At 36.9% G+C, this 22,423-nt stretch overlaps 1 protein-coding gene across 2 annotated transcripts in view; it reads left to right on the top strand.

The window, feature by feature from the left end:
- The first annotated feature begins 1,585 nt into the window (after positions 1-1,585).
- DPH5 (diphthamide biosynthesis 5) overlaps positions 1,586-22,423 on the top strand; it is a 36,283-nt gene continuing 15,445 nt past the window's right edge. The window contains exons 1-3 of one of the 2 annotated variants that reach the window (XM_065883558.1): positions 1,586-1,801; positions 9,099-9,223; positions 16,021-16,129. In XM_065883558.1, the coding sequence (XP_065739630.1) occupies positions 1,667-1,801; positions 9,099-9,223; positions 16,021-16,129 (369 nt within the window). In that variant the 5' untranslated portion in view covers positions 1,586-1,666. The remainder of the gene's footprint in view (positions 1,802-9,098; positions 9,224-16,020; positions 16,130-22,423) is intronic. The other variant, XM_065883560.1, reaches the window with a different exon arrangement.

Below are 22,423 nucleotides of genomic sequence, written 5' to 3'. Positions count from 1 at the left end.
GTTTTATTATTGTGTTTTGAGAGTTCTTCAATATAAGTCTTCTACCAGATATATGCTTTGCAAATATTTTCTCCCTGTGTGTGGTTTCAGTGTTTTCTGAAGACCATAGTTTTTATTTTGTTTAAGTATAATTTTTTCATTTTATCTTCTCTGCATCATGCTTTTGGTGTTGCACCTAAGAAATCTTTGCCTAAGTAAGGTCACAAATATTTTCTCCTGTTTTCCTTTGGAAGTTTCAAGTTTTTCACTTACATCTATGAGACATTTTGAGTTTATTTTTGTTTATTGAGGAATGGATTGATATAATGTGAGTGGATAGAACCAACCACTAAGAGTGTACACAATGAGAAGGCCAAAAGGTGGATGAAATTCGGGGAGAAAAGATAAACCTAGGCTAAAGGAAGTGGAGTTGAGCAAAAAAGACACAAGGCATTGTCAGAGAAGCACAAGGAAAACTCTGAATAATCAACACTGTCTACTAAGATAAGCAATGGAACTTGTCTTCTGAACTTGGATGAGGTCATTAGTGACCTTAGGAAGAGCATATTCAGTCAAAACAAATTATTTCGACACTGGAACTTCATTTAACCAACCACTTTAAGAATTCCCCCTGTGGAAGCATTGGGACGAGGTCTGAAATGCCTGAGCATTCTTAAAGGTCACTTCTCGGGGCACAGGAGGGTCCTGGCCTTCCCGACACTGACAATGACTGAGACAGATTCCCGTCAGGCCCCTTGGGGCACTCCAGAATGAGGTCTTGGGGACAAGCCCAAGGAATCACCGCCCCGCTGGGAAATCTGAACAAACACTCACCAACGGGTTCGCCAAGCTGGCAGCTCACGAGGGAGGCAGCTGGTGAAACTACGGCCGAATGAAAAGGCGAGGATGGGAACGTGCGCACTTGGGCAATCCCGGGGCAGACTAGGGAAACCCCTTCCACCCGCCACCCCCTAGTGCGTCCGGAGGAGGAGAGGGGGGAGGGCGTGGGGCTCCTCGGGCCAACTTCGCGGCCGGCTCTCCTAGCGGGCGAAGAGCTCCGGCACTTAGCCGGTCCCAGGCTGGGGGCTTAAACATAGGGGATCGCGGGCAAGCCTCGTCCGTTCCCAAAGGTCATGCCGTGGGCACTGGTCAGACTCCCTCCGACCGGCTGACCTTTCGCCTCTCCGCCCCAGCAGCCTGGGTATCATTCTTAATCGCGGTGGGACAAGGTCGCCCAGCCAGCTGACGGAACGACCCCTCACTTCCAGCTAGTCGTAAAGTGCCGCAAAGCGCAGCAGCGGCGCTTTGCGGCACCGTAGGTGAGGCTGCAGCGTGGATCCTCGCTCCGCGCAAATCCTTCGGGTGGGCAACTTCTTCTGGGAAACCGCGGCAGATAGGAGTTTGGGGAGGACGGTGACCCAGCTACGATTCTCTCAAAGGGTAATTGATCCTAGGTTTGTGTAACAAGAGAGCAAGTGGGTAGGGTTGTTTATAAACAGTACAGTCCTTATTTAAAAGCCTTGAAGTAAGGTTCTTAAACCTCCTCCTTGTGACATGCCGTCCCTCCTCGTGCTATTTTGGTTTTCGTCTAAGTGTTCATCACTAGATTTTAGGCATCCTCCATGTAGCTGACACTTGATTTTCTTATTCATTTCGTCCTGCAGTCGCCCTCCCCCTGGACTTTGAAATGCTTTACATGATCGGTTTGGGCCTGGGAGATGCCAAGGACATCACAGTCAAGGGGCTGGAAGTTCTAAGACGCTGCAGTCGAGTGTATCTGGAAGCCTATACCTCAGTCCTGACTGTAGGGAAGGAAGTTCTGGTAGGTGCTTAAGGCTTTCCAGCCTCCTGGGAAGAACGATATTTAACAGCTGATTTTTATTACACCAAGCTGAACCGAATTTTTCAGGTCTGTTGGTTCAAATCCTTTAAAACACATGCCCTGCTTATTATTAAGAATCTGAGGAGTACAAGAATGGAAATAACACACTAACCAAGTGACTTGGAAAATGAAAGGGTGCTTTTTCTTACTTTACAAGTCTAATTGTGTAGCTTTCTCCATTAAATAGGAAAGTTGTTTTACACTCCTGGGGATAATTATCAGAATCTCGTATTTCATGAGATAGACAAGAAATCCTTTCCGAGTTGAGTGCTAATGAGGTGCTGACACAGCCTTAATGAGTTGGTAATGTATTCAGGAACCAAGCTGAAAACCTCCCCCCTTTGAAGTATTTCCATAGGGAACGGTAATCGCCTTTCTGTCTGTATCATATCCAGAGAGATCTAACCTTTGAATAGACATCTCCCAGTAAGGCTTATACCTATACACTTGGATGTATTGAGTGAGCCTGGAACTTAGTAACCATAGAATTTGCTAGTATATCATACATTTACCTGGCTTTGGTTAAGGGCTCAGTAAGTTTTGGAGGAGGGGTCAAATTCAGGTTCATTGTCAAATTTCAAATACAGTGTAAATTAAGATGAAAAGATTGATGGACATGTTATAGGAGGAGGGAGAACAATTTAGGATTGTCTGGTCTATCAAGTCTTCCAGAGAAAACGGTGACCTAGAGAATTTCAGGTCTTCTGGCCTCTCAGATTCACAGCCCAGAGAATTCTGAAGGTCTCAGAGTTTCTTTAAAATCTTAAAGAAGGACTGCTACTTGATTGGCCATGCATTGAAATAAAAGTTGTGTCTAATGAACAGCTTTTATTTGTTGGCTCCAGTTTATTAAGATGGAGCCAGAATATCCAAGCTCAAGATGATAGAAATGTTCCTCACTAATTAGTGATAAAGGACAATTAGAATGAACTTAAAATCTTTTTAGAGAATATAGACAAATCAGTAGTTTTATAGAATTGGATGTGATTTTATGTCTTTGCTCTGTCACATGTTAACATGTGACCTTGGACAAGCCCTTTAACTATAGTTTCTTACTTCGTAAAAAGAGGACAGAAATGCCTACCTTATAGGATTTTAGCATAGCGTCTGGCACAAAAGTGTTCAGAAAACATGAGTTGTTAACAGATACATTTCCAAACGTGTCTAAACCTCAGTTTCTTCATTTGTCAAATGGAGATAATAATCAGTTGGAAGGCTATTAAGATTATATCATTTATTAAGATGATGTATTTGAAAGTGCTTTGCAAATTTAAGTGCTAGCTAAATGTTAATTTTGGTTGCTATGATTTTTTTTAGATATTATTTTTTTTTTACCAAAAACATATTTGTAGAGTTACTACATACAGGGTCAAGATCTGGGGCTGAGCTCAACCTCACAGGTAAATTATATGTACTTTGTTAAGGTACTAGAATTCTATTTCTCAACAATAAAAAGTGCTAATATTTTTAGGACACTTATTATGCACTGTTTTAAACACTTAACATGTAGAACAGGATTATTACTCTTTAATTACTGTTCGCAGTTTTAGAAGCACAGAGAAACTTGTCCAGGGTCATACAGATAGTGAATGATAGAGCCAGAATATGGGCCAAAGCAGTCCTCAGTTGAGATCCACCACTTTTGACCATACTGTGTCTCTGTACTCTTAGGGATAGATAATAGCTTCACAAAATATAACATCACAGAACACCTACAGAGAAGTTAGAATTCAAGTAAAGTGGTCAATCCTGGATCCCCCCCGTCACAAAATTCCACTGATCCGTGAGCCCCTCTGGGTCTTCAATTCATGTTCTTCCCTGAACAACTTTCCATACATCAATCACCTTAAATGAATCCTTTCTGGAATAAAGTAAGGTATAAATAAATACAATCATGCCTTATATTGCCCAGTAAAATTTTAGAACCACTTTATCTTCAGCCACTTTCTTCCTTTAATTTCTACCTTTTCTTTCTTTTTTAAACAAATTACTTAAATAGTTGTTAAGATGTGCTCGTACAATCTGGTCTCAATAACTCTAGATAGTTATTATACAGTGAAAAAAAGATGGGAAAATTCTGCAATGAATATATGCTTCCTTTTATCACTAATTACACAAAATAATTTTTTTTAAAAAAGGGCCACATGGATGTTGCTAAAGAAATCTAGAATTTATCTGTTCTTACATTGAAAGCTATTATTTTCAAATTGCCAGATGGGTAGTATCGTTTATACATTCCCTATTATTCAGAAGTTAATTAAACTAGAGACAGTGAATCCAGGAAAGACTTTTAGTTTTGGTATATACAGTTTGGATTTCTTTAGGCACTTTCTGTGGCTAAATTATTATCTTATGTGCCGATTTGATATAACGCACCTATATACGTTATACAACGAGATATAAGCTATGATCTTCATTCTCAAGTGGGTCATGATTCATCTGTGTTTACCCAGGAAAACTTAAATAATACTGGAAGATGTAAATAACAATTCATGACAGTAGTGGAAGAGAGAAACTATAAAATTATATTGCTGACAAGAACTTGATTATTTTATTTAAGCCAACACTTTTTCACCAATTAAGTAGTAGAAGCTATCTCAAATAGCTACTAGGTATTAATTACAATTGAGGTACATGTAAGAGAGAAGGTCACTTCAGACTGTGCTGGTCAGGGAATACTATGGAACAGATGGAATTTGAGCTATGTTTTCAAACGACACATCTCAATTGTTTTATTTTTGTTTTGTTTCTTTTGTTTAAATCATGGTCCAAATACAAAATGATAATATTTGTATAGCTCTTCAGGATAAATGGAGGAAGCTGCTCATGGCCTGCGAGGACTAACTTTGGGGCCCTAGCTACCCTGCATAAAGCAGAGATCATTCATCTCTGCTTGTCTATGCCCCATTTGCAGTTCTGTGAAGTCCTGCAGTCAACTAATGTTCTGTGTCCTTGGGCAGCCATTTAAATTCTTTGCTCTCTTTCATATCTGTAAAACAGGAATAAAGATAGTGCCTATGTCATAAATTGTGGTAAAGATTAAATGAATTCATATGCACAAGTTCTTAGAAGAGTGCCTGACCACAGAGTAAGCCCATTGTAAGTGTATTATTACAGAAATTGTTATAGATGATATTTGATAAGGGGAAGAGCAAGAGACAGTTATTACTATAGATAAGATTTGGTAAGGGGAAGAGAAAGAACATTCCTTGCTGAAGAAAAAATAATAGTGAGCAAAAGCAGGGAGGAGAAAAACAAATATTTGCTATAACTTGTTCTTGGGCAACACCAAAATAACTTTCATTTTCCGCTGGTGTATCTTTTCCCTCTTTTTTTCCTTCCAGTTTTATTGAGATATAATTGATATACAGCACTGTAAAAGTTTAAAGTGTATAACTGACATAATGATTTGACTTTCTCACATCATGAAATGATTACAATAACTTTAGTGAACATTCATCATGTCACATAGGTACAAAGTAAAAGAAAAAGAATTGTTTTCCTTGTGATGAGAACTCTTCGGATTTACTCTCTTAACAACTTTCATACGTAGAGTACGGCAGTGTTAATTATATTTATCATTGTTCCTTCTCCTTTCTTCCTAACATACTTCACCTCGGTATACCAGCCAACTCTGTTTCCTTGTCCTCCTATCTAACCGCTGTGGATTGAGATTGGAGGGATAGGAGAGAACAGTAAAGAACTTTGCATTGAGAAAAATGAGGCCATCAGCTATGACCTTTATTAGCTTCCTATTTATCCTTACCCTAAATCTGAATCTGTCCTCCCTCCAGTCTTAGAAAATGACTTGTAAGATGAGGTCTCTTCCTGTTCAAGTCTAATGCCATCTAGATGGGTTTTCTTTCAAACTTCTTCTCTCTGTTCCTTTGGAACCTTACTCCTGTCAATTATTCTTTCTTCTTTATGTTCGATCTATATTAATATCCTTTTGTCCTCTCAAGGGTCCAATACAGTTGACCCTTGAACAACTTGAGTTTGAACTGCACAGATCCACTTATATTTGGTTTTTTTTTTCCCATAGTAAATACTACTGTACTACTTGATTCGAGGTTGGTTGAATCCACGGTTATGGAGGAATCACAGATATGGAGGGCTGACTATAGGTTATACTCAGATTTTTGACTTTGTGAAGGGCCGGCACCCCTAACCCCTGCATTCTTCAAGGATCAAGTGTATTGTCCATTCCGAAAACTCTCCTTTTTTAAACCTCTTTTCCCCTAGTTATTATTCTGTTTCTCTCTCCTTTTTCCAAAGCTTTTTGAAAAAGCAGTATACTTCTCTTGTCCCCCCACGTCCCCCTATGTCTCAAGACTCCTACAAGCTGAATTCCATTTCTCTGAAATACTTCTCTGTTTATTGAACAATTATTTAGTACCTGAGAACTCCAGAGGATAGTTTTGAATTTTTGTCTGTTTTACTTCTTTTGACATAGTTGACTATTCCTTGAAACCGACTTTCAAGACATGGCTCTCTATTGGTTTTATTCCTGCTTTTGCATTTTTCTCGGTCCCCTTTGTAAGCTCCTTATTTTTCCATTCCTACTTTAAATGTTAGTGTTTTTGTTTTCTTTTTAAGATTTTGTTCTTGCATTTGTTTCCATATGCTACTTTGAGCCTTTACTCTTCTACTTTTTGATTAGGTAATATGTTAAATAGTTTGAAACTCAAAGATACTAAAAGGTATATATACATCAAAAGATTTCTATCCCAGTTCTTCCTTCTGGAGGCAATCATTACTAATTTCTTGTGTATCCTTCCAGAAATACCCAAAAGTAATTTTAGCTGTTAGTTTTTACTTTCTTCCCTATATACAAAACCCACCAATGGAAACTAAGAACTAATTTTGAGTTTTACCTTCATTTTCACGAATGGAGAAGATTAGGGCTGAGATACGAAAACTGTCTAATCAATCATTGGATAATATATAGTATAAATTTAAAATCATTTGTTAAATGGTGCTGCTTGGTTTTTAATTTTCCTTTCCTGACCCTGACTAGCTTTGATGTTCCTATAGCACATATAATGTGGTAGTTAATTCCCCGCTAGACATTATGCTCCATAGGGCAGAAGTCATGTGTGTCTCATTCACACTGTTTCCCAACATCATGCATAGAGCTTGGCATGGAGGTCGTACACAGAAATATTTTTCAAATGAGTGGTTGAACGAATACATAAATAAGTGGTTAAGATAAAAATAGTGTAGTACCAGTCTATTTCTGCTTTAGCAATCTCTTCCTTTTTTTAAACATTCTATTTAAAGAGGATCAACCTTTGATTGTATTGAGGTGTTAATGTGTGTTTCTCTTTAAGGAGGATGTTTTAAAAAAATAAATCTGTTGTTTCAATTAGATAATGAAATATTTCTTGGTTAGGGTGAGTGATAAATATGAAGTGATCATGATAAAAGACTTGAGGAGAGAGTGGATTTTCTGTTGTTAAGTCATTTATAAAATATTGGATAGGATTACTGCCAGCATTAACCTAGTAACATGTGACTCCTTGATTTTTAAGAAATGTTAGAAGTTCAGAAAAGAACATTGTTTCCTTCAGTTTTCAATAATCATATGTGTGTTCTCTTACATATGTGAATATAAATGTTCCGCAGCTGTTTTTTGTTTGTTTTGTTTTGTTTTTTGGCTGCATTGGGTCTTTGTTGCTGCACACGGGCTTTCTCTACTTGCGGTGAGCGGGGGCTACTCTTGGTTGCATTGTGCGGGCTTCTCATTGCGGTGGCTTCTCGTTGCAGAGCACAGTCTCTAGGTGCGCAGGCTTCAGTAGTTGTGGCACGTGGACTCAGTAGTTGTGGCTTGCAGGCTCTAGAGCACAGGCTCAGTAGTTGTGGCGCATGGGCTTAGTTGCTCCACAGCATGTGGGATCTTCCCTGACCAGGGATCGAACCCGTGTCCCCTGCATTGGCAGGTGGATTCTTAACCACTGCACCACCAGGGAAGTCCCCTCTACAACTGTTAAGTTTATTGGGCTTACAAAATAAAAGTAAGATGTATAAAAATGAAGGATTAAGAAAAAATATGTGGTACAAGTGAAAATAAAACATTTTCATCTCTGAAAACATCATTGTCATTGGGAACTTCTGGAACGTTATCTCTAAGAAGATATTCAGAGAAAAGGAAAGAATCTTTTTTCACATTTGAGGAACAGATTCTACTTAAGTATTAGGAAGTAATTATCGCAGTTGGAACTGTAGCCTTTATCTTCAGATGCTTAATCATTTGTTCATTTACTCATTTGCTTGACAAATATTACTGAGTAGCAGATACTCTTCCATTACAGCAATCCTTATAACTTTTGACATGATATAATCCTTATGACAAAAATAAACTTCTCAGCATGTAAGAAATAGTATTATTTATCTGTGCATCCACTTTTACTATATTTGAGTCATATTCGATATATTACTCCACAGGAAATCTGTTATAAGATTCATGATCTTGCATAATAGGTTGTAACCACTACCCCATGACAACTAGCACACTCTTACTTCCATGCTGCCATTCCAGTTAAGGTCACCCTCCTGGGTTTGTGCTTTAGAGTTGAACTTCTGTGGATTCGTTCACAAAGCAGTTTGTTTGGAGAATTCTTATATATTTAGAATTCTTTTCTTGCTCCTGCAACTCTGCCTTTTTTAGCAGGAACTAGGAAATACAGTTTTAAATTAGTCTTTCCTGCAATTATGCAGGAATGTTTGCTGGTTCTGTAAACAACTAAATCTTAATTTTCTACTGTTTCTCATTGAAATTATCTTCTTTTTTAGTCAAGGTCTCATAGATTTCCCAAGGAAAATTTAATCAAACCCAGCTACCATGTATGTGTATAATTATTGTTTAATATATTTATTCTGCAGTACTGTGTTTCTGAAGTCAGGCTCATGCATACATGTTCTCTATTCATCCTACAATGTTTGGCCTGGTCTATTAGACCCAAATTTAGAGGTTAATTTAAAATGCAAAGAGCCTGAGGTGTTAGGAGGTCTACCTCCTCTTGGGATATTAAGATAGCCCCAAAGACAGAGTTTAATTGCAACATGATACAGAGGGCTAGCTCATTGAAGAGTTGTAGTCAATGATCTGTTTGGATGGTTGCCAAGATTTGCACAGGCCCCAGACAAAGACTGTTTTGTGTGTGTGAGAGAGGGGTGTGTGTGTGTGTGTTGAAATGGTCACCTGTGTCTCATTTTTATATTGGACTTAAATCTATAGGAAGAGTTTTATGGAAGAAAATTGATTCTCGCTGATAGAGAAGAAGTGGAACAGGAAGCAAATAATATTTTAAAGGATGCTGATATCAGTGATGTCGCATTCCTTGTAGTTGGTGATCCATTTGGGTAAGTCAAAGGAGATATTTTGAGTTTTAATTTATTTACTTTTTTAATCATTAAGAATTATTTTATTACATTTAAAACTTTATCTTCCAGGTCCTGATAGGGGACTGTTTAAATAGGCTCTGTCTAAAATTTTGTAGTTTAAACTTTCATTATCTTTGAGATTAATGAAGAAAATTTATTTGGGAAGGATGTCATCATGTATCACTTACATTGATTATCAAGTGTCAACTCTAAAGTTTATATCGTTGCTTCAGCTATTTTTTTAGAAAGTCACTTGGGGCATCAAATAACCTAAACTAGTATATCATTATTAAATAAGTATATTACATTATCAAGAGTTGTACCTGCCATTTATTTTGCAGGTAAGTGCAAGTATCTTCTGCTTGCTTTGTCCTCGGCTTTTTTTTTCCTTTTTAATCATCTACTATTTAGCAATACTGTTGTCGCTTTACTTGCCTTGAATTGATCGTTTATCAAGCCTCAGATTTCAATTTCTTATATCCACTGGGAGCTCTGTTCTTCCCCATTACTAAGAAGATGGACTTATACTTGTCTAGTCAAGCATCATCAATCTCTAATGTCAAGCCAAACAGAACAGTTCTTTTTCTCCAGCTGGTGACCCAGGATTTATGTCACAGGTTTAAGGAACATAAGGACAATTAAATCACTGTGAACCCACCACCAAGGATATTTTTCAAAACAATTACATGTGCATGTAATTGTTTTGTGCATGTTAGTTACATGTGCATGTGTCTGTCAAAAAGAAAGTAATTTATATCAATATGAGGTACCAGAGATTATGTATCATTATGATATTTAGTTGCAAATGGTATCCAGTCACTGATGAAGTCCAGTAAACCTGTGCTACTTGAAGTGAGATTTGCAGGCTATTGCCAGCCCACAAACTTACCAGTCCATGATGAGATAACTACAGAAATTGAAAGTAGGCATTTAGAAACTTTTATAGCAATTTTACAAAATAATTTTATCTCTGCTGAAACTAATAGTAAAACTTTGGAGCTTGTATTTTGTATTATTTTATATTTTATTTTTCTAATAGTTATTTTTTTTTGCATTTTACAAAACTAATGTTCCATGACAATTTAGAACTTAAAAAATATTGGCCTTTCACACAGTTTGAGAAGCACTGCTGTTGACTTTTGTTTTACCATGTTTTTCATATCCTTTCATTCCTTTCCTCTGTGGCAGCCACTATTCTACCTAATCCAAGCTCTCATTATACTAATTTAATATAGTAGCCATTTACCTGGTCCAGGTGTAGATTCTTAACTCATTACCTATGCTGTGATCAAATTCATGTTTGTAGATCCACAATTTTAAAATCTCACCCGGGCTCAAAATTAGACTATTATTAGCTCCATCATTGGCCAGACATGAAAAATACTGTCTAGCCTGCTCTTCTACTGGTGTCCTGCCAGTCTTGTACTGAAACCCACACTCACGCCAACCAGTTTGCCCTTCCCTGATCGTCATGCTTTCTCACCATCATGCATTTGTTCAAACTGTTTTCCTCATCTGTAACACCCTTTGCCCTGTTTCTGACTGTCAGAAACCTACTCATTTTTCAAAGCCCAGCTCAAACATCACATTCTCTGTGATATAGTTCCTAATTCACCCAACCAGAAGTTATATCTCTTCCTAACTGCTGATGTTAGTTTTCATATATTACCTCACAAAGTATTTTTTTATTTGTATATTTACTCTTTAGATTTGTAGGCTCCCCTTCACATTTTTATCTCCCTAGCTTCCTTCACAATACTGAGCTTATAGTAGACATCAATTAAATATTAATTGAAAGAATTGTTAATATTTTGCCTGAGGTCATGACGAAGGAGGACCAGGTGTATTTGGACTGACATCCATTCAGCAAATATCTTTTGAGCACCTATCTCATGACAGGCATTCCTATGTGCTGGATATATATTAGATGATAACTCATGGGGTTTACAGTTTAGTAAGGGAGATTGACATTAGTTGAAGAAAAAATAATAAATTAAAAAAATCAATAAATCTGTAAAGGAAAAAAAATAGAGACTAACAGGAACAGACTTATTTATGCAGGGTCATATGGAAAATCCTTCATGTGGAGGTGATATTCAAGCAGGTATCTAAAACGGAAAAGGAAAAGCAGAAGGGAAGAACATTCTAAGCAGAGGGAACAGCAAGAATGTATTCAAGTAACTGAAAGGCCAGAGTGGTTGGAGCTCAATGAGTGAAGGAAAAAGGGACCTGAGAAGGAGTTAAATACATAGGTGGGATCCAGACATGTAAGGCTTTGGAGGGAGTAGGGATTTTGTTTGAAGTACAGTGGTAAACTTTTAGAGGATTATAAGCAGCAAATAATCACAATCTCATTGACATTCTTAAAAGATCACTCTAAATGCTTGGGTGAATGGGTTTTAGGGAGGCAAGGGTGGCTCTGGTAGAAGAGAGAAAAAGACAAACTGGGAAAAATTTAGAAGGAAAAATGCTCGGATGTATATAGTAGATGAGGAAAAGGAAAGAAGTCTTCAATGATTCTGGCTTTAGTAACTCAGTAGTTGATTATGCCATTTTTTTAAATGATGAAAGCCAGCAGGAAAAAGGGCTGGGAGAAACAAGAATTGGTTCTGGAAATATTTTAAGTTTTGGATGTCATATAGACAGTTTGATATCTGCTACTGGAGCTCAAGGGAGGATTTATCCTGGTTATATGACTTTTGAAGTCATCAGTATCTAGACGGTATTTAAAACCTGAGTAGTGGATGGAATCACATTAGGAAGGAACAAGAGCAAGAACAGAAGACCTAGGATGATCAATCCCTAGGAAACTGGCATTTCATGGTCTCTCAAGAGCAGAGGAGGAGGAAAACCGATAGAGTGTGCTGTCACAGAAGCCAAGAAAAGAAAATGTTTTAGAAAAGAAAGAGTGGTCAGCTTTGATGTACTGCTGAAAGGTTAAGTAGAAGATGAGGATAGAAAAGTGTGTGTAAACTTAAAGGCTTTATTTTATGGAGGAGTTGGTGCTTGAGCAAGGTCTGGTTTAATAGTTGAATATTGTGAGGTAAGATTGTGGGGTAGGATTGGGGGGCGGTTGGGGTGGAAGGAGGGGTGGAAGGGAAACTTCAATGTAAATGAAAAAACTGAGGCCCAGAAAAAGTGCTGTGACGCTGCTCAGAATCCTTCAGTGACTTCGTGGCCTTAAATCTTTTAACAGTTTATCTACTTCTTCCTTTGGCTACTCTTCTTTTTGACTGTGGTAGAGCCAAATTGTATAACTTTGCCATTTTGTAAATGTTTTGCAGTATTCGTTCTCCATGTCTTTGCTCGTGCTTTTTCCTTAAACAGACTGTTCTTCCTAGTTCTTATTTAGTGAAATAGTAGATTCTTTAAGACCCAGCTTAGATGCCACCTCTTCCATGAATCTTCCCTTATTTTATTCAGGAGTAAGTGCTTTTTTTTTTTTTTTTTAACTTCTAGCCAGTTAATTTTCCCTATGTCAGTGACTAATCATATATAACCTTGTATTTGGATTTATGTAATATTTACTGTAACTGTAGTTATTTTTCATTTATCCACTGGATTACTGTTGGGATATACTAGCTGGAGACAGGGTGGTAAGGAAGGTGTAAATTTTAATTGGGCCTTGAAGAATTAGAATTTGAATTAATTAAATGGATAAACCAGGAAGGGAATACAGAATGCAAAGGCACTGAAATTCTTCCATGTATATATATGACCAAAAAAATGTACTTTGTTTAATTTTAAGCCCCTTTCTACTTATTTGAATAAAAATTTCAAAAAGAAGGGAAAACTGTTTACTCAATCTTAAATTCTTTTTTCTAATTTTTAAAGATTTTCTAATATTTTTTAAATATTTAAAAATTTATTATTTTAGCCATTTTTGAGTGTACAGTTCAGTGGCATTAAGAACATTCACATTGTTGTGCATCCATCAGCACCGTCTATCTCCAGCAATCTTAAATTCATGGAGAAGGTAATTGAAAGTAAGTTCAGTCAGTTGGTGTAGTTCTCATCTTTGCCCTTTTAATCTAGGTTATTAAAAGGAATGTGGAAGTTAATCACATAAATAATGTAAATGACTCTAAAAATGTTCTGCATCCGTAGATCTGACTCAGTCATGTGAGAGATGACAGTCTTAAGCTTTCTGTCCCCATAAAGAGCAGTTGAACAGGGTCATCATTAAACAGATTCCTTCTGGACTTCCCTGGTGGCACAGTGCTTAAGAATCTGCCTGCCAATGCAGGGATCACAGGTTCGATCCCTGGTCCAGGAGGATCCCACATGCTGCGGAGCAACTAAGCCCATGTACCACAACTGTTGAGCCCGCATGCTGCAACTACTGAAACCCATGTGCCTAGAGCCCGTGCTCCGCAACAAGAGAAGCCACCGCAGTGAGAGCCCATGCACTGCAGCAAAGAGTAGCCCTGACTCACTGCAACTAGAGAAAGCCCATGCAACAACGAAGACCCAACACAGCCAAAAATAAATAAATTAAAAAACAAATTCTTTCTAAAGATGGTTCTGTTTTTATTCCATTTGCTATTTTAATATGCTCTGTAATATGTTCATGGTACATGCACACACATACACACAAATATTCCTTTATTCACCTGTCTCCTATGTGCCTTAACTTGGATCATTTAATTGCTTCCATTCTGCAAATTAATGTTATTATAAAATAAAATTTAAAATAGACATACTAAGCCTTATACATTCAAATTGTCACCTTTATGAATTTCATTTTATTCCATTGATCACAACATTTTTTTTAATAATATTCTTTTTTTTTTAAACCCCACATTTGCTTATTTATTTATTTTTGGCTGTGTTGTGTCTTTATTTCTGCGTGAGGGCTTTCTCTAGTTGTGGCAAGCGGGGGCCACTCTTCATCACGGTGTGCGGGCCTCTCACTATCGCATCCTCTCTTGTTGCGGAGCACAGGCTCCAGACGCGCAGACTCAGCAGTTGTGGCTCACGGGCCCAGTTGCTCCACGGCATGTGGGATCCTCCCAGTCCAGGGCTCGAACCCGTGTCCCCTGCATTAGCAGGCAGATTCTCAACCACTGCGCCACCAGGGAAGCCCGATCACAACATTCTTGAATCTCCTCTTTTGAAATTGCCTTCAGAGCAATTCCAAGTATATTATTAAGAAACATTTACTATTTCTGGGCCTGTGGCTCTATCTAGAACTATATGTGTGTGTATATAAGTATATATGATTTTAGATAGAGCCACAGGCCCAGAAATAGTAATAAATTTGTCTTTACACACGGCAGTGCACACGCGTGCACACACATGCACACACTTTCCCAGTCACTACAGTGAAACATTTTCATGAGCCATGGACCTGGAGGAATGCCCAGTATAAGGGTGTTAAGCCCATGGTTCGTACAGTTCTTTTTTTTTAATTGAAGCAATATAATCTAGGTAATTGTGATGATAAAATACCAATTTTATCACAGTTTTTCATAGCAGAAATCTGAAAGACTAATTTAATCACATTTATATCAGTTTCACAAAGTCAAACCACTTTGCCAGGTCATTAAATCTTCATAGTACACGAACCACATCCGGTCACTTTAAATGAACTTGTGATAAAAAGAGAATAATTTTAAACCAGTTTTTTCTTTCTGCTCATCTATTTAAATAACTCATCAAGTAACTAATTCAGTTTTCCCTTCGCTTAGTGTTAAATAGTGAAATTCTGTTGAAAGTGATATTAAAAACTTATAACTGGCATTTATATTATTTTTTAAAAGCTTACTTTAAATCAAATTAAGGGTTATTTTTATAGTAGTTTGTATTTATGTGTGTGATTTAAAACAGACTTCCCTGGTGGGCATTCTTTAATCTGTTTCTGACTGCCTTGTGGGGTGAAAGCCCTTGATCTTCCTACTTGGTATGCATTGACCAGTTGACAGGTTCTGCTTGTTTGTATGTAGTTTCTCAAATATGCTAATGTTGCTTTCCCCAGTAGGGCCTGCAGTTTTCATCAAGGGGGAAAAATTCCGTTAATAATGCAGTTCTAAATTGATATGGGGTTAAGTTTCACAGTATCCATATTTATATTTATATGTATTCTCTCTTACCCCAATCTATCTAATTATAATCGTTAGATCTATCTCAAAAAAGGGAAGGCAGCAGGCAGAATAGGCACACGCTTACACATACTAATTATGCACAGTAACAACCAGGCTGAAAACAGTTATAAATAAAATGACTGCTAGACAGATAAAATCCAACTAGGAATATATCAGTCAGAACTCTGATCTACAGGCTGTGAAAATGTTCTGTAAATTGTGCCTTATACAGAAACAAAGCCTTCAAAATAGAGCAGAAATCAAGGAGGAAGTCTAGTGCCATAATTTGGAACTCTGTAGCAGAAATTTTAAGAGTTTAAAGGGACCCTAAGACCAAAACATTTGAGAATTGCTACTCAGGAGTTCAGTTGCTGAGTAATATTCCACAGATGTCTTTTGCAGGTGTTAACAGGAGGAAAAGAGCAAGTTCAAAGTTCCCTTTTTTCTGTAGCTGCCAAGGCTGCTTTAAGAGTGTTAAAGGTGCAGTTCAACATTGTACAGGGCCTGTGTAAACTTACACTTTTCTTGCCCAGAAACCCAGATGAAAGCGTTATGCAGGTGCCTCAAAATATTTGAGGGAAAGCAGTGTCCTTGACCCTTTGATTGACTTGAGCTCATGAAATGCTGTGGCTTTACTGTCTTAAAAAGTTAGCTGTGGTTAGTTTAATCCAACCTGATCTTTTCTCACTACAGAGCTACAACACATAGTGATCTTATTCTGAGAGCAACAAAACTGGGAATCCCTTACCGAGTTATTCACAATGCTTCCATAATGAATGCTGTAGGCTGCTGCGGTTTACAGGTAATACTACAAAAGAACGGGTTTTTTTTTATGGTATTTAGCAAAAATGTTTTAGTTTTCTACAAATTTCCATAGATTTTATTGTATTTCATGAATTATGAGACATTATTATTTTATATAAGACTGTGTATTAAGTTTTTTAATACTAGATTTTTTTATAGTAATTTTCCCATAGCTTAGACTTCTTTTCCCCTCACTGGAATAGATCATTGAAATTTAGCTAGAGAAAGATTTTAATTTTATATCCAAATTGTAATATACAAAAAAGGGAATATAACCAAATTAAATTGGTTAAGTATTCCTAAAACCTTTTAAAATTATTCCAAATGACTTACTCTGCATTGCTGAGACCCATGTTTTTCTACCCAGTATTGTTTTCTGTGCTATTAAGAGCACAGTGATGCAGCATTTCTTAAAATAATCCATGAAAGAGCTAAAAGCCAGTGATATTAGGCTTTTAAGCCAGCTTTGCAATTATTGATAGTAAAGTTAGTTGTTTTTGACCCAGAAATCTTGGTTCTGAGGAGTTAAAGGAGCACTCCATAACTGTGTTTAATATTTTCTTCCAGGCTGCTGACATTCATTTTACAAGTTTGATATCTGTGTTCTGATGTTCACACATATATAATCCATGACAATTGTGACTGCTTGTGGCCAACAGTAGTTTTAAGACTTTATTGATTGTTAAGACGCATTCCTATTTCAGATGTATTATAACAGGAAAAAATTTGCATCTTAGAATCTATGAAATAGGTATTTCCCAGTATATCTTCCTGGAATGCATAATTTAAAATAGCTGTTTACAAAGTAAGGGACAGCATGAACAGAACTATTGGCCTGTATCGGTTGGTTTCCTCTCTGGGAATATGAAACAGGCATTTTATTCTAATGAAATCTTAAATATTTTGATCATATATATGGAGAGTCCATTAGAAAAGTAGTCAAGAGTCTCTCAAATATTCTCAAAATCAAATAAAAGAAAAAATAGTAAAGATTTTTTGGGGAATCATTTATGTATTTCTAATCTCTTGGGAAATATAAAGATAGCTTGATCCTTTCTACACAGGTATTTTGAAGGAAATATAATCCCATAAAATTTAATTAATATTTCTATGCTTTAGTGAAGCCCATGGATAAAAGCTACTATCAGTTATGAAGTACTGGCATGATTATTCTGATCAATGCAGTTTCTAATTTTCTACACACTAATTAGATGTCCCAAATTAAAGGTGTGATACCACACAGAATAAGAGCTGCTGATTATTAGGCACAAAGAGACAACTCACAGCCAATGGATCACCTAGACTCTGAATTCAATTGCTAGTTGTATATATAGGAAATCTCAAAAAACACTTTTTCTTTTCTTTTGTTCTGAGGGTCAATAAAATGCTATTTAATTCATCCATTAAAAAAAAAAAGTAGCTGTTTACATCAAGAAGCTACATTAGCCTTGGTACCCAATGCTGTGTCTGTGGCTTTAGAGGGACCTGTATTTTCTGTATTACCTATGAAGAGTAGCTCACTTTAATTGACTAATCCAGGCATCCCAGAAATACTGCCTTTGGTTCTGAAGAACCAGAGAAAAAGTGTAAATGATTCACCTTTCAGTATTCATTACTTCCTCTTAGTTATGACTACGTCTAAATTGGCAAAGAACTTTGCTGTCTGTTTTGTCTTCTAATAAAATGCATACTTTAAAAAAACCTTGCCAATTCAAGTCTTTTTTACACTTAAAATTTTTTCCCAACATTTCTGTGTTGGAATAAATTGAATTCTTGACTCTCAGATTCATGAGTGATTCTCAGTCCAATATTCTTTCCTCTAGACATGCTATCTTTTAATCATTTAAGAATGATTGCCATGAGAAAGGAAAAAAAGAGAGGAATAAATTATGTGATAGACAAAAATGTGTAAATCTTAAGCTAATGGACTATATATAAGGGACTATATATATTTTTTCATATTGGTTTTAATTTTATTTCTGGTGAAGAAGGTTAGTTAGCCCCTTTCCATCATATTTTGCTCTAAATTATCTTCTAATAATCTATTATTCAGAGTTTTTTGCTTTTTAAGCGTACTTTTTTTTTAACATCTTTATTGGAGTATAATTGCTTTACAGTGTTGTGTTAGTTTCTACTGTATAACAAAGTGAATCAGCTATATGCATATGTATATCCCCATATCCCCTCCCTCTTGCGTCTCCCTCCCACCCCTCTAGGTGGTCACAGAGCACCGAGCTGATCTCTCTGTGCTATGCAGCTGCTTCCCACTAGCTTTCTAGTTTACATTTGGCAGTGTATATATGTCAATGCTACTTTCACTCCATCCCAGCTTACCCTTCCCCCTCCCCGTGTCCTCAAGTCCATTCTCTGTGTCTGTGTCTTTGTCTTTATTCCTGTCCTGCCCCTAGGTTCTTCAGAACCATTTTTTTTTTAGATTCCATATATATGTGTTAGCGTACGATATTTGTTTTTCTCTTTCTGACTTTCTTCACTCTATATGACAGACTCTAGGTCCATCCACCTCACTACAGATAACTCCATTTCATTTTTTTATGGCTAAGTAATATTCCATTTTATAAATGTGCCACATCTTCTGTATCCATTCATCTGTTGATGGACACTTAGGTTGCTTCCATGTCCTGGCTATTGTAAGTAGTGCTGCAATGAACATTGTGGCACATGACTCTTTTTGAATTATGGTTTTCTTAGGGTATAAGGCATAAATATTTTAAAAGATCTTTGTCTTTATTATGTAAACCTATTATCCAGACTGGGTAAAGGTAGACTAGGGTGACCCTTTCCCTCTGATCCCCACACTGATAAAGAAGTACAGTATTATTGTTCTCATATTTTAAATGGGTGAAGGTATTTGAGAGGGAATTTACTATGAGAATTGACAGTCTCCATACATATAAGCCCCCAAGATCATATCCACATTTACATATATTATTATTATTTTAAATTTAGCTTTCTCTCGGTTTTACATGGGATTTCTCTAAGCAGCCACAAAGCACTGTTTCCCCATCTTGGTTCTGTTCCCTAATCTGGATATGAAATGACTTACTACTAGTGTGAAAAACAGGAAGTACCTTTCTATTTTCTGTCTTTTGTATTTATGAAATCTCTATGGAAGTATAATTCTTGTACCACCCAAGGTATTCCTATCCCAGGAGAAGGAGGTAATTATTGATTCCTTTGTATAGTTTTCTAAGATAAAAGACAAAAAAAAATAATCATATGCATAGCACACTTAAATTTTAAAATAAATGTATATGGATATCCTGCATAATGCAAAAATTTTGGCAAAGTCCCCTTCCTTATAATAGCTCATCTTTTTCTCTTTACTCTTTGGACTAGCATTTATGGAAAAACAATAACCTATACCAGTGGTTCTCAGACTTTAGTATTCATCAGAATCACCTAAAGGGATTATTAAAGAGTTTCCTGGGCCTTCCCTTCAGATTTTCTGATACAGTATATCTGGAGTAGGGGTATGAGAGTTTGCACTTCTAACAAGTTCTCAGGTGATGCTGAAGCTGCTGGTACAGGCACCACACTTTGAGATTCATCAACCTGGACAGGTAAAAAATTTCTTAGAAAGTTAAAAACTGCACTCTCATTCTTTGAATATGGCAGAATTGGAAAAGTAGATTTTAGTTCCCAGAAATACGCTTGCTAAATGTAGAGTGTTAACAGGTTGCCTTGCCATGCTCTCTTGCTCAATTTTCTAAAAGGGAAGTGGGCACCACTTTCGAAAGGCATTCTGTCATCTATGTGAAAGAGCTTTCCTATGAATTGGAAAACAGCCATCGAGTTGTTAAACAGAAGTTCTACTTGGGTAAGGTTACAGACCTGAACGGTATATACTTTTCCAACATCTTTACCTTAGGTTAAAGAGGAGTAGTATGAAATTCCTAACCTGAGAATGGGTACAATTTTTTTAGCTATCATTTATCAGCTCCTTTTGAACTATCTTTTTTGTTTTTGTTGTTTTCTAAAGCAGCATAGTTCAGAATCGACCATTGAGTATTTTTTATTAACTTTGTAGTTTATTAACCAACAGAGGATTCTTGATTATCAGTATCTATGAAGGTAAGTAGTTGCATAGACTAACACTTCTACACACACACACACACACACACACACACTTAGCCAGTTGATATGCATTCTATTCTAGGCAAGCCATAAATACACTTCCTTACCACAAACCTCATATACCTAATGAAATTGTTGTTGTTATACGGAAAATATATTAGAGGTTGCCAAGTTAGACATCATTAAGAGGAATAGTGATCCATTTATTCAACAAATACTGTTTGTCTTCTTATTGTTTGCCTACTGAGTTTCTTTGAATATGGTGGTAAAGCTGACGAAGAAGGTCTCTGCTCTCAAAGAGCTTACATTCTAGTAGGAAAGAGAGGCAATAACAAATTTAAAAAATAAAGTCAGATAGTGGTAAGTATAAGAAATTCAAGTAGACTGCTACTTTAGAGAGTGACTAGGTCACTACTGTAGTTGGGTAGTCAGGGGAGGTCTCTCAGGGTGGTAACATTTAAGATTAGATATTAATCAAGAAGGAACAACCATATCCCAGTCAGAAGGAACAGTTTGGACAAAGACCCTAAAGCGGAGATGAGCTTGGCTTGTTAAAGAACCAAAGGAAGGCTTGCTGGAGAGTAGTAGGCAAGGAGAAGAGTGATCTGAGGCTGGATAGGTGGGTAGGGTTGGATCACTAGGCTAATACACTGTCAGGAATTTGGATTTTATTCTAAGTGATATAGACTAACTGCCTTTAGAGGGATTTAAACAGAGCAAATACTTTATCTGGTAAGTGTTTTAAAAAGATATCTCTGGTTGGTATGTGGGGATTGGATTTCTGCCAGGGAAGACTAGAAGTGAGGAAATCAATTAGTAGGGTTATTGCAGTCTTTTAGAGAAGAGGTGATGGGGGCTTGGACTTCATGGAGAGGGTAGGGTGCAATAGACGATTAAAAGAAGTAGATACATAGGAGCGGTGTCTATTAAGAGAATTGAGATTTAGGGAGATGTAGAGAGCCATTTGTGCCTTACTGATAATCCTAGGAAAGGAAACGGACTCTGTATGCTAATGGATCCTACCATCTCACTACCACAGTTATCATGGTCCTTACCCCCATAGACTTGTCCATGGGGCTGGACCCTTCTAACACCATTGCCCAGGTGTTTTCTCTTTTTGGTTGGTTGTATTAACTTGTCATTTCTAGAGAAGTTACCTCCTGTCCTAAGAACCCTGTGCCAGTCTTCCTATGCTTTCAGGACCATTATCAATCTTAGAACTGATTATGTAGAAGAATAGGATTGGGTTTGTCTTACTCCCAGACTCTCGAAGGCATGATGTTTCCCTGAAGTATCTCCTTTTTTCTTATGAACGATTGGTAGTCCCAGCATAGATAATAAGTGTATGTATGTTAAGTGAAAGAAGTGAGACATAGAAGACCACATAATTTATGATTCCATTTACATAAAGTGTCCAGAAAAAGCAAATCTATAGAGACAGAAAGCAATTAGTGGTTGGCCGAGGCTGGGGATGAGAACAGGATTAAGTATAAATGGACATAAGGGATCTGGAGTGATAAAAATTCTCTAAAACTGGATATAGTGATGGTTGCACAACTTAGATTTACTAAAAATCATTTCATGTACACTTGGAATGGGTGAATGTTATGGTATGATAATTATACCTCAATAAAATGGTTTAGAAAAGGAATTATAAGGGGTTTTCTAGATGGACAAGAAGTTAAAAGACATTCCCAAAAGAGAGAAAGGTAGAGTTAGAGAGTCATGGAGACACTTTGGGGCATCTGCAGGGTATTACAGAAACACAAATGAATACATACCACAGAAACCTTGGCTATCTAGAGATTAGTTAACACAAGACTTACAGTATGTATGTTGGGTAAAAACTGACTACATATTGGGAAGAATTAGTAAAGGAAAGGTATATAATGGAAAAGGCTTAGAGTTTAACTGTAAATTAAAAGGTTTTGGTTTTACTTTTCACTCAGGTGGTAACTAAGGAGTCATCTAACTGCTCTGGATCTTGTTTCTTAACTACAAGGGGATGAGGTGGGAACAGGGAGGAATGTTGGACAAAACTAGTGGTTTTCAGAGTGTACCATGATTTATGAAGATGCTTTTGGGTTGTGAAGATAATGAAGTAATTGACCCCAAAACAGAAAGAATAAATCCCTGAGGAGCCAGGACATTATCTTTAACTCAATTTTTAGCATCAGTGATGTTCTGTATAAGAATT

The sequence above is a fragment of the Phocoena phocoena genome, chromosome 1 (assembly GCF_963924675.1).
Source record: "Phocoena phocoena chromosome 1, mPhoPho1.1, whole genome shotgun sequence".
NCBI lineage: Eukaryota > Metazoa > Chordata > Mammalia > Artiodactyla > Phocoenidae > Phocoena > Phocoena phocoena.
This window is presented reverse-complemented; position numbering and strand designations above follow the sequence as displayed.